At 37.1% G+C, this 13,841-nt stretch overlaps 1 protein-coding gene across 1 annotated transcript in view; it reads left to right on the top strand.

The window, feature by feature from the left end:
• DNAH6 (dynein axonemal heavy chain 6) overlaps positions 1–13,841 on the top strand; it is a 300,118-nt gene that overhangs the window by 62,985 nt on the left and 223,292 nt on the right. The window contains exon 12 of the mRNA XM_066377849.1: positions 12,935–13,055. Within this exon, the coding sequence (XP_066233946.1) occupies positions 12,935–13,055 (121 nt within the window). The remainder of the gene's footprint in view (positions 1–12,934; positions 13,056–13,841) is intronic.

The raw sequence follows: 13,841 nt of genomic DNA, 5'->3' as shown, positions 1-13,841 counted from the left end.
CCTTGTTTGAAATTGTAACCAAGAAGTGAAATTGCTTGGCCCAAATATGAACATCTTCACAGCTCTTGAGCCAGAAATATCTTGCCTATATTGGGTACTTATACTTCTATTTGCTAATTTAATATTTGTCAGTTTGCCCCTCATTGTTGTTATGTGTCTTTGATTAATAAGCACTTCATATTTTTATATTTTTAAAAAAGAAGATAGGAAAACAACCAAAAGAATGAAAATAAGCTACAGCTATCTAAAGAGCCAGAGAGAAAATAATTGCAATAGAAGATAAACAAATAACATACATAAAATTGGAGTCTCTTAAGGAGAAAACAAAACAAAGGGTAGAACAAACATTTGTAACTATAGTCCAAGAAAAGAAAACTTAAATTGATATATAGAAAGGGCCTACGGAGTACATTGGAAAATTGGCCCAAAACAATCAACTCTGAGATACATCTTCCTAAAACTATTAGTTTTTAAAGCTAAAGAAAAATTCCTATTTTCCCAAAAAGACTAAATATCTCACAGAAGTAAGGGAATTAGACCAGCATCAGGCTTCAAAAACAACGTATAAACCAAGGCAATAATGGTAAAGCATTTTTAAATAAAACTCAGGGAAATAAAGTATAAATGAAGAACTTTATCTAGCCAATCTAGTCCTCAAGTATCAAGGCTATAGAAAAATACTAGGGATTTAAAAATATAAGGACCTGGGGAATTAGGTTCTGATCACGAGTTTTTGTGGGATGAAGATCAATTTCCTCCAATCAAAAAATAACTTTGGCAAAAAAAATGATCTTCCTGTTTCTGGTTCCACATGTAAGGAGCTTGGAAGTCTCTAGTTTATCCTTACAACAACTAGAAATCTGAACAGACCGGAAAACCAAAAACTCTTTTTGGATCCATAAAGTGATGACGACATAGGGCAAACCATAGCCCCGAAGATAGGGGAGACGGGTGAAGAGGAGGAGTCATGGCTTCTTAGGACAGAGACCCGTGAGCAGAGACCGCTGTGGGAACCGGTGATGAGGCAGAAAAACCTACACTGGAATTGGTGAATTGCTGGAAACTCAGTATGGACAACTCAGAGAGGCTCCAGGGGACCCAGTCATGTTGACGGGGAGGGGGTATAATATTGAAAGTTTTACTTCCAGGAGTTCAACCAGTAAATATTGGAGAAAAATCCCTTCATGGATCCAGTAGAGCAGTGGTAGTCAACCTGGTTCCTACTGCCCACTAGTGGGCGTTCCAGCTTTCATGGTGGGCGGTAGTAGAGCAACCAAAGTATAAATAAAAAGATAGATTTAACTATAGTAAGTTGTTTTTTTTGGTATTATTCTTTTTTTATTATTAATAATTTTATTTTTTTAATGGGGCAACATCAATAAATCAGGATACATATAATATATTCAAAGATAACATGTCCAGGTTATCTTGTCATTCAATTATGTTGCATACCCATCACCCAAAGTCAGATTGTCCTCTGTCACCTTCTATCTAGTTTTCTTTGTGCCCCTCCCCCTCCCCCTTTCCCTCTCCCTCTCCCCCCTACCCCCTTAACCACCACACTCTTATCAATGTCTCTTAGTCTCACTTTTATGTCCCACCTACCTATGGAATAATGCAGTTCCTGTTTTTTTCTGATTTACTTATTTCACTTCATATAATATTATCAAGATCCCACCATTTTTCTTACGGCTGAGTAGTATTCCATAGTGTATATGTGCCACATCTTCTTTATCCAGTCATCTATTGATGGGCTTTTTGGTTGTTTCCATGTCCTGGCCACTGTAAACAATGCTGCAATGAACATGGGGCTGCATGTGTCTTTACGTATCAATGTTTCTGAGTTTTGGGGGTATATACCTAGTAGAGGGATTGCTAGGTCATAAGGTAGTTCTATTTTCAGTTTTTTGAGGAACCACCATACTTTCTTCCATAATGGTTATACTTTACATTCCCACCGACAGTGTATGAGGGTTTCTTTTTCTCCACATCCTCTCCAACATTTGCTATTACCTGTCTTGTTAATAATAGCTAATCTAACAGGTGTGAGGTGGTATCTCATTGCAGTTTTGATTTGCATTTCTCTAATAACTAAAGAAGATGAGCATCTTTTCATATATCTGTTGGCCATTTGTATTTCTTCCTGGGAGAAGTGTCTGTTCATGTCCTCTTCCCATTTTTTTTATTGGATTGTTTGTTTGTTTGTTGTTGAGTTTTATGAGTTCTTTGTATATTTTGGATATTAGGCCCTTATCTGAGCTGTTGTTTGAAAATATCATTTCCCATTTAGTTGGCTGTCTATTTTGTTATCTTGTTTCTCTTGCTGAGCAAAAACTTCTTAGTCTGATGTAGTCCCATTCATTAATTTTTGCCTTCACGTCTCTTGCCTTTGGAGTCAAATTCATAAAATGCTCTTTAAAACCTAGGTCCATGAGTTGAGTACCTATGTCTTCTTCTATGTACTTTATTGTTTCAGGTCTTATGTTTAGATCTTTGATCCATTTTGAGTTAATTTTAGTACAGGGGGACAAACTGTAGTCCAGTTTCATTCTTTTGCATGTGGCTTTCCAGTTTTCCCAGCACCATTTATTGAAGAGGCTTTCTTTTCTCCATTGTGTGTTGTTGGCCCCTTTATCAAAAATTATTTGACTATATACATGTGGTTTTATTTCTGGGTTTTCTATTCTGTTCCATTGGTCTGAGAGTCTATTTTTCTGCCAATACCATGCTGTTTTGATTGTCGTGGCCCTATAATATAGTTTGAAGTCAGGTATTGTAATGCCCCCAGCTTCATTCTTTTTCTTTAGGATTGCTTTGGCTATTCGGGGTTTTTTATAGTTCCATATAAATCTGATGATTTTTTGCTCCATTTCTTTAAAAAATGTGATTGGAATTTTTATGGGAATTGCATTAAATTTGTATATTGCTTTGGGTAATATGGCCATCTTGATTATATTTATTCTTCCTAACCAAGAACAAGGAATATTCTTCCATCTCATTATATCTTTTTCAATTTCCCTTAACAATGGTTTATAGTTTTCATTATATAAGTCCTTTACATTCTATAGTAAGTTGTTTTATAAAGATTTATTCTGCCAAACTTAGCAAAAATCCGACATAAAGTACTTGGTAAGTAATTATTATTAATATATGCTTTAACTTGCTGAATCTCTGCTTTATAAATTTTATAAAGTAAAGTTACCTCTCTACTTTATAAATCACCATTACTATGGAACTGGTGGGCAGTTAGAAAATTTTACTACTAACAGAGATAGAAAAGTGGGCGGTAGGTATAAAAAGGTTGACTACCCTTGCCGTAGAGGGAAGGGAAAAGGAACCATTTGAAATATGCCAGAGCTCTGTGTTCTTAACAAGGCCTGCCCTCAGGGGAAGCTAGTGCTCAGGGTAAACTGTTAACCAGAGCCTAATTATCAGAGTGTAACTGACCGGGGAGGGGGGGGGGAATTCACAGCTCCAGTTCACTCTAGCCATTTATGAGGTCTGCAGTCCAGAGACATAGGCTCACTAAAATACAGACCTAATGGTAGGACTAAGGAATGTTTCCCCCCCACACCTCAGCATCCTCTAAGAACCTGTTTACAGCAGTTCTTTTTACCCAATAGATCATGCCAAAAAATTACGAGACATACCAAAAGAAAAAAAAAGACCAATTTGAAGACCGAGCAAGCATTACCACCTACATGGGCAGGGATGTTGGAAATATAAGGCCCAGAATTTAAAACATCTATACTTAATATGCTAAGGGCTCTAAGGGATAACATATAAACACTATGCAAGAACAAATGGGCCGTGTTAGCAGAGAGATGGAAATCCTGTGAAAGAAGCAAAAAGAGATCCGAGAGATTAAAAAACACAAACAAACACAGAAATGAAAAATGGTTTTGAGCCTGACCTGTGGTGGCGCAGTGGAGAAATCGTCGACCTGGAATGCTGAGGTCGCCGGTTCAAAACCTTGGGATTACCTGGTCAAGGCACATATAGGAGTTGATGCTTCCTGCTCCTCTCCTCTTCTCTCTCTCTCTCTCTCTCTCTCTCTCTTTCTCTCTCTCTCTCTCTCCTCCTTCTCTCCTCTCTAAAATGAATAAATAAAGTCTTAAAAAAATGGTTTTGATGGGTTAATTAGTAGATTGGAAGAGAGCATCTCTGAGCTGGAAGATATATCAATAGAATTCTTGATAACCAAAAAGCAAAGAAAATAAAGACTAAAGAAAGCAAAACAAAATATCTGAGAATTGTGGGACTTCAAAAAGTGAAGAATGGCCTGACCTGTGGTGGCGCAGTGGATAAAGCGTTGACCTGGAAATGCTGAGGTCGCCGGTTCGAAACCCTGGGCTTGCCTGGCCAAGGCACATATGGGAGTTGATGCTTCCAGCTCCTCCCCCCTTCTCTCTCTCTGCTTCTCTCTCTCTCTCTCTCTCTCTCTCTCTCTCTCTCTCTCCTCTCTAAAAATGAATAAATAAAATTTTTTTAAAAAGTGAAGCATGTGTGTAATGGGAATACTGTATGATTCCAACTATATGACATTCTGGAAAAGGCAAAACCATGGAGATACTAAAACGATCAGTGGTTGCCCGGCATGGGGAGAGGGGGGTGTGAATATAGATAGAATACATAGGATCTTTAAGACAATGAAAATACTCTGTATGATTCCATTATGATTGATACAACACCAGAAGTGAACTTTAATGTAAATTATGGACTTTAAGTGATTATGATGTATCAATATCATTTCATCAATTGTAAAAGATGTACCACTCTGGTGGGAGATGCTGATAATGGGGAGGCTGTGCCTATGTGGGAGCTTGGGGTACATGGAAAATCTCCATACTTTCTTCTTGACTTGGCTACAAACTTAAAACCACTCTAAAAAATTAAATCTTAATTTAAAAAGACTAATGAATATTTAATGTATCTAATTGTATATCTAGCTACAGCTAAAACATAAGTAGAGACAATGATGGGGGACTCAATATATAAATGTATGTTCTAGTGAAATAGAAGTAATTCAACTTTAAAAACAAAGTAGAGAATAAGAGGAAAGTAGAGTACATGTACTGATGGCTTTTGAGGTATAAGTGGGAGTATCAATTAAAACCAGCAAATAAAATGATGAAAGGTTGATAACGAAATGGGTGACTGACTAATGTCATTTAAAAAAATCAACACGTAAAGAAATAAACACAAAATAAGCATAAAACACATAAAAATAATATAACCAAATTGAGACCAAATATATCAATAATATAATGAACTGTGAATATGTCCAACTCATCTATTAAAAGAAAAAGGTTTTAAATTTAACTAACAAGGAAGACTAATAATATGTTGTATTGAAAAGAGAAAAATGAAACAGATTGATTCAAAAAGGCTAAAAATGAAGGGCCTCTCAGTGATGTAGAGACGAATGTCAACAATAAGAAAGCAGGTCCTGTGCCCTGTGAGCTGGGGGTCATGCACTTCTGTGCATGCAGAAGCACAGGAAACAGTTCTATGATGCAGGACATGCAGGTAACACATGAATGGCACATGAATAGAAACACTATGAAAGCCATCATGGGAACAGGCAGGAATCTCCAATGCATACTAAAACGAATATGCGTAAGTATGAGAAACAGGATATTGTCTCAGACTACCTGTGTATAAGATATTTACTGATTTCAAGTGATAAAATAGTAAGTTTACAGTGATAAAGATTGGCAGACACCACCTTAACCAACCTGTTCACATCACCAGTAATGGAACAAACTGGTATTCTGTGCTTAGGACCTGACACACTGAGAACGCGTCAGTTCTGTAGTACTACTGCCAAAATATGTAACTGAATCGAATCATTAGGAAGTAGAAAACACACATACAAATGGGATACAGTCTTCAGAAGCTAAAATCAAATAAAGTTTGAGGAATTGTTCCAAGTTAAAAGAAACCAACCAGATATAATGAGATGATATATATGATCCTGGATAAGATAGTGAACCAGAAAAAAAAAATTTGTTTTCTATGAAAAAGACATTTTTGGAACACAGGTCAAAATTTATATAAGGTCTATAATTAGATAATTGTATTCATATGAATGCTAATTTCCTGATTTATATTATTGTACTGTGGTTACGTAAGAACCCATCCTTGTGTTTAGTAAATACATCCTGAAATATTTAAAGGTAGAAATCTCTCATGTCTTCAACTGTCTCCAAATGATTTATAGTAAAATAATATACATATAGAGAGAATGATAATGTAAATATAAGTTATTAAAATGTAAGGAATTATGCTGACAGATCTATTGACATCTTTGTACTATTCCAGCAACTTTATGTGAATCAGAAATTATTTCAAAATAAAATGGTCTCACATTATATTTTGAACATGTTGCTGGAGCTCTTTATAATGGGCCTTTCATTGTGCTTCTGTCACCTGTACAATGAGTGACACAGCAAAGCCACTAAGTCACCTCAAGGGAGATAGAAGTGTGACATCGTTTCTTCCTCTCGATTTTTAATCTAAAGAAACAAACAGCAGAAGGAGTCTGAAAGGCTAGATAAGAGCCTATTAAAAGGAAATAAATTAACATTATAAATAAATTAACACTATTAATAATTCAATGTAACCATATAGGGTGTGTGCTATTTTATGTAATTAAACTTTTTATTACTAGCTACTCTCCATAAAGCATGACTAGCATGGTGTGTTGAAACTTAGCAGTTCCATTGACCATCTCTCGTTCTCCCTGTGACACATTGCAGTCATTTGCCAAAAATCTTGGTAAAAAAAAAAATAGGGGCAGCTCCCTCGCTGCAATCTATTGAAAGTCAGCCCTCGACACAAGGGTTTGAAAAAAAAAAAAAAAATAGGGAAAAGCTATGCCATGCAGCCAAGGAGTCATGTACGAACACTAACGAATCTGAAATGTCTTTCCTAGATATTGAATTATGATAATATGTATTGACACAGGTGGTAAGGGACTGAAACGATCGAAAATTATTGTTTTTATTTGAAAACACTTAATAGGGAAGGGAAGGTTGTAGCCAAGTTTAAGAGAGGTGAAGGAAAGGATTTTATTAAGGCAGATGATAAAAGACATTTGGAATAAGAGACTTCCACCACTGAGGATTTGATGGTAAGCTAACCAGTTCATTCTGTAGATATGCTAAACATTTTTGCCTTTGCTCAGAAACACTTTAAGACACATTTGAAATTTGAAAAACAGACATTGTCTCTTGCCATATGATCATTAGTAGTGTGTAAGCTCTCCATGAAGCTAAAAAAAATTATGTTTGCTTTCTTTCAATTATAAGAAACAATGCTTTGAAAGTCGGATTTGAAGATTTTTAAGAATTTTAGTTTTGTAAAAGAATCCATTAACTTCTCTTGACATCCAGTGTTGTAAAGTACCAAAAAGCTGAAAAATTAATATTGATATTCTAGGAAGAAAGGTTAGGCTTTCCTGTCCCATCCTTCCTGTGGACTAGGGAGGGAGAAGAATGTCGAAGTTTCTGGCTTGCAAGAACAATGGGTCGTTTAGTTTTAAATCTAAAATAAAGGTTAACTGAGAAACTTCTTCTCTTTCAATGGGAGACAGAATACCACCTTGCATTGATTGTAGTTCCTCCCCCCTTCCTGGAATCTTGAGACTAAAATACCTCTTAGGTTAGTGAGGGAAGATGAACCCTAAAAGATTTGTAAACATCTTTGTTTGTGTTACCTTGGAAGTCTTAATGTTTCCGTGTATCCCCTTCTTTTCTCCTCCACTCGTGTGTGATCAAGGGTATATAAGCAGCCCCTGAACTATTTTTGGAACTGCTTGATTTGGGTCTGCTATGCCCTGTGTCAGCCATATGCGGCCAGCATATTTAATAAATCTCCTCCTTTACTAAAACTCTTCAAAATTCATCTGGACTGGGTGTCTCTACGTAAACCCGATGAAGTATGGTGCCTTTCATGTCCCCTGATAGAGACACCCTGAATCAGCTGGTCTCTCCACTGAGCTGCCTGGCCCTGCTTGAATCTTGAGGAGAGGCGCACCCCCTGAGACTTTTCAGGACTCCTGGTCTTCCTGTGGGGTCCAGACAGTTCTCCAGTAGATGCCTCCCTGTTCCCAAATTCGACAATTTGGACAATTCGGTAGAGAAATCAAGGAGGTAGGTAAAGCTTTACTGAATTTGTTTGGGACTAGAATGTAGGTAATTTGGGGGCTTTGCTGAGTTGTGACTCTGGAGATGTGGAACTCTGGTGTGTAGGTAGGGCCTTCAAAGCTGCTTTGCTGAGTTGAAACTCCAGGCATTTGTAGGTGAGGTAGATCTTTTGTTTTGCTGAGTTGTAACTCTGGAATTTTGTAGGTAAAGCAAATCCATTGCTTTTATTGAGTTGTGACTCCAGAGGTGTGTAGGTAAAACAGATCGTCTGCTTCACTGAGTTGAAACTTCGGAGGTATGTAGGCAAAGCCAGCTTTCTGGCATTACTGAGTTGAAACTAGTCCTGCTGTGGACTCCAAAGACCGAGACATCAGTAGGAGGTCCGTCGGTCTTGATTAGGATTCTCTGGGATGCATTTAGTTGTACTCTGGAAAGACAATTAAGGGGAACTGAGTAGAGACCCTGAACTTCCAGAGGCAGCTAGTTGTGTTATGCTCTCAAAGAAAAACCCAAGTAAGAACACCTTTGTAGAGATCTCATTTTTTGCTTCCCTTATGTTGAAGGCCTTTGTTTAATGTCTAAATGTGTCTGTTTTAAGGCCTGGCTTAAGTTTTGTGTCAAAATTGGAAGTTTCTGACTAAAAAGCAATCTTAAATGGTGATTTGTGTATACTGCAGATTTTCTTTGTTCCTTCGAGAAATCTCTCGTGACATTTCATGGTTTGGACCCCTTTCCCCTGCTCCACTACAACACAACCTCTCGTGGATTCAGGATTTCTGGCTTCAAGGGGCCCTGTTAGATTTCTCCTCTGAAGGAAATTATTCTCTTCTGTTGGCTTCCTCCCTTGTCTTGTATAAAATAATTAGTACCTCTATAGTCAAACACCCTTTTATTCCGGTTGCTAGTTAATTATCTGTCTTATCTTTCTTGTTTTTATTGGTGCACTACTTTCTGGATCTTCCTGAAGTAGTTTTAACTTTGCAATTGGTAGTCTTAGCTATTAAATATGGGAGGAGGGGCTAGTTCACAGAAGACACCTTTAGGTTGTGTTTTCAAGCACTTTCAAGAAGCTTATGGAGACAGCCGTGAATATGGAATTAAATGGTCCAAGAAAAGGTTGCGCTCTCTCTGTGAATCAGAATGGCCTACTTTTGGAATAGGATGGCTGACAGTTGGAACTTTTAATCTCCGCCTAGTAAGGGAAGTCTGGGATATCGTGACTGGGGATCCAGGCCGCCCTGATCAGTTTCCATACTTTGATCTTTGGCTAAATTTAGCACTGAACCCACCACAATGGCTAAAAGCTTGTTCAATACAGAAAAGGTGCTATGTCTTCCTAGTCCAGCCAGCCTTATATTTAGGACAGAAAGGGGATTCAAGAAAAAGAATTGGAATTCAGTTAGAAAAAGATCAATGTGCATATTCCAATAGGAGGTACGCCCAGGAAAGTGTTTCCCCAGACTCTAGGGCAGCGGGGGTTGAATGACCAAAACACAGGGATCGCCTAAAGCCATCGGAAAATACATATTTTATTTAAAAATGTATTGTATAATAAATATGTATTTTCTGATGGCTTTAGGTGACCCCTGTGTTTTGTTCGTTCGACCCCCGCTGTCGCAACCCACAGGTTGAGAACCACTGGCCTAAGGTATTTCTTCCAAGTGGAAGGTAAACTGATCTCATTTGTTGTGAACACAAGGGCCATTTACTATGCCTTGCCTGAATATTTGAGTTTTATTTATCCCTCGATGCTCTCTACTGTAGGTATTGACAGTCTCATTTTTATTGCTTTATTTAATGTATAGTGTCTCCTTTATTCCTCCTGTCTCAATTCCCCCATGCCTATTTTAGGCTGGGACCTGCTCCTAATTCCAGTTAAAAGCAGTAATCATTAGGACATAGACTTTAGCTACAGAGTATAGAATGTGACCACAACTTCAGTGCCTTATGGATTTTTCCTGAATATGTGTAACTCCTGCTCTTTGGGACATTTCTCAGACTAAAGTGGGAATTGGGTTACATTTGTAAATAATATAAAGCAGCAATAGTGTCAACATAGACTTAGTGAAATTACGTTAACATGTTAAGGACATTTGTGACTGTAAGAATTTTATTTTGAATCCTGTTACATTGGTTAGAACTTTATTTTTTAATAATCTAGTAGGCTTTAGTCATTTTATTGTATTAAGACGCTTGTCTACATTGTTGGTGGGAATGTAAAGTAGTACAACCATTATGGAAGAAAGTATGGTGGTTCCTCAAAAAACTGAAAATAGAACTACCTTATGACCCAGCAATCCCTCTACTGGGTATATATCCCAAAAACTCAGAAACATTGATACGTAAAGACACATGCAGCCCCATGTTCATTGCAGCATTGTTCACAATGGCCAGGACATGGAAACAACCAAAAAGCCATCAATAGATGACTGGATAAAGAAGATGTGGCACATATACACTATGGAATACTACTCAGCCGTAAGAAATGATGACATCGGATCATTTACAGCAAAATGGTGGGATCTTGATAACATTATACGAAGTGAAATAAGTAAATCAGAAAAAACCAGGAACTGCATTATTCCATACGTAGGTGGGACATAAAAGTGAGACAAAGAGACATTGATAAGAGTGTGGTGGTTACGGGGGTAGGGGGGAGAGGGAGAGGGAAAGGGGGAGGGGGAGGGGCACAAAGAAAACTAGATAGAAGGTGACAGAGGACAATCTGACTTTGGGTGATGGGTATACAACATAATTGAACGACAAGATAACCTGGACATGTTATCTTTGAATATATGTATCCTGATTTATTGATGTCACCCCATTAAAAAAATAAAATTATAATTAAAAAAGCACTTTCTTAACTTAAAAAAAAAAAGACGCTTGTCATAGTATTTGTTAACATTAGCTATTTGAATTTTATTGTTAATTGTACGTTTTTCCAGTCTGTCTCAAAATCGGAACATAGTAATAATTCAAATGAATAGATGCCACCCAAAACCAGTGAGGTCTTGGGACCCTTATTGCCAAAGGTTTATTCGAAACCAATTAGAAAAGATTTTGCCAATAGGAAAGGGAAAATTAGAAAAGCCAGACTTAGAATCTATTACAGAAGGCATAATATCTGAGTATTTCGTTTATGCCCAAGTGCATACTAAGCAAAATAAGGAAATTATAGGAAAAAACACAGAAAAATGGAATTTTCCCAAGTAAACATTTAAAATAGACTTTAATAAAATAATTGAAAATTGTTAGGAAATTGCTATATAGAATTCTTTCCAGGTTTAGCTTGCCCATTCTAATGTTGGACTTATATTTGTGTCCACAGTCTCAAAACTAGGAGGAAAGGAGCCCAATATTAATTAGAAACTAATTTGAAGTTACATTGTGCCCAGAGGCACCCAAAGGTCCAGGGCAAGTAAAATGCATGAATCAAATAGTAAAGGAAACGTAACCACCCCTTCTCTAAGTACTGGCAGGATTTACAGATTAACAACAAACTGTTCAAAGGACTGTTGAGAGGCGCTTCCAACATTACCAGCAGATCCAGTACATCACCCAAGGACTGACTCTCACGTGGATGGGTCCACACATTGTAATCTTGACAACTCCCACTGCTGCTAAGGTAGAAAAATGGGATGCCCTACTCCAACCACAAACCAGAAGCTGGTTGGTCTACCTACAGCTAAAGAACGAAGAAACTTACTAAGGTCTCCTTTTTAATCAGACTTTGGGAAAAGGGAAACTAGGGTAAAAAGAAAGTCAACTTAATTGTCACTAAAAGTTAAAGGTTTTAAAATTAAGAGTTCTAACTAAAAGTAAATTGTTATAAAAGCCAATTAGTTTTATATAAGTTGCAAAAGATTTCTACAGTTTATAGGGAATTAATTGGTAATATTTGTTTCTTTAGTGAACTGTATTGCTATTAATGCTGTCTGTTAAATATCTGTTACATGTTATAAGTTAATATCCCTATACAACAGCCTCATGCTTTTCAGTAAATTAAGTCAAGGATTTGATTTAGGAAATAAAACCAGTGGGGATTGTTGTAAGGTACCAAAAAGCTGAAAAATTAATATTGATATTCTGGGAGGAAAGGTCAGGTTTTCCTATCTCGTCCCTCTTTGGGGTGGGGAGGGAGAAGAATGTAGAAGTTTCTGGCTTGCAAGGACAATGGGTCATTTAGTTTTAAATCTAAAATAAAGGTTAACTGAGAAACTTCTCTTTCAATGGGAGACAGAATTTACATACCACCCTACACTGATTGTAGTTCCTCCCCCTTCCTGGAATCTTGAGAGTAAAATACCCCTAGGCTAGTGAGGGAAAATGAACCCTAAAAGATTCGTAAATGTCTTTGATTGTGTTACCTTGGAAGTCTTAATGTTTCTGTGTATCCTCTCCTTTTCTCTCCTGCTCCTGTGTGATCAAGGGTATATAAGCAGCCCCTGAATTATTTTTGGAACTACATGATTTGGGTCTGCTATGCCCCATGTCAGCCATATGCAACCAGCATATTTAATAAATCTCCTCCTTTAATAAAACTCTTCAAAATTCATCTGAACTGGCTGTCTCTTTGTAAACCTGATGGAGTGAAGTATGGTGCCTTTCAGAATCTGGGGTGCGGTACTTTATAACACAAGGATGGTGTCTCCCCTCACTTATGTTCCCCAGTCACAGCATACGGTTTGACAAAGGGAAGGCATTTGTGTGTGTTTGTTTAGTTACACTGAACTGAATTCTGCTCACGAAAAATACAATTTTACTTGTTTATTTATAACATGTAGGAAACCATAAAAGCAGCATTTGAATCTGCTCAATTATATGCAGCTACATTTGAAAAATTCCAGCTGTTCTTCAAGGAAAATGAAAGTCTTGATTTACAAGCTCTTAAACTTCAGGAACCTGGTAACTTTTCTAATTTCTCACTAATTATTTTTGATGGGGACACTGGGTTTGTTTGGTGGTGAATGGCGACAGGAATGGTAGCCTGGGAGAACTGGCCTGATAGAAGGCAAGAGTTGACTCATTTCCGAATGACTCTTTTCTTTAGCGTTATTCAGTGTTAGTGTTTCATTTCGGAATATTGTGAGAAGCTCCACCCCAATGACTTTGTCTTTTAGTGTGCAGTTGTATCAGTGCTAAGGCCATCCAGCCGGAGTATGGGAAGGAGTGAAAGAATTGTTTACCTCCACACACTCCTTTAAATAATGTTCACATAAGTGTTTTCCTATTTCAGGAATTTAAGTTACTCTTTATTTCTGTGGTCATATCACAACCTGGTGGGTGTGAATCAACAACTCTTAGTCATGAAATTAGACACAAAGGGAAATGATTTTATTAGACTTATTATCCTATATAAAACAAAATAATTTATAATAACCAAGTGCAATTTAAGGCAAGGAAGTTCCCAAATGATTATGAAAACTGACTTTATGTTCATTATTATTTAAAAATGTTGAAGCATATCACTTGTTTTTTTTTATTTAATAAACTGTTCTTACTGCTTTATATTTTTTTGTACAGAAAAATTACTACTTTGATATTTGCCTCCTATACCAGCACTAATATTTTTATTTTTTGTGATGGAGACAGAGAGAGACAGAGGAACAGACAGACAGGGAGGGAGAGAGATAAGAAGCATCAATGCTTTGTTGTGGCTCCTTAGTTTCTCAGTGTTGGGCAGATAAAATG

This window comes from Saccopteryx leptura, chromosome 3, assembly GCF_036850995.1.
Source record: "Saccopteryx leptura isolate mSacLep1 chromosome 3, mSacLep1_pri_phased_curated, whole genome shotgun sequence".
NCBI classification, from domain to species: Eukaryota; Metazoa; Chordata; class Mammalia; order Chiroptera; family Emballonuridae; genus Saccopteryx; species Saccopteryx leptura.
The sequence above is the reverse complement of the archived record's forward strand: the minus strand, read 5'-3'. Positions and strand labels throughout refer to the sequence as shown.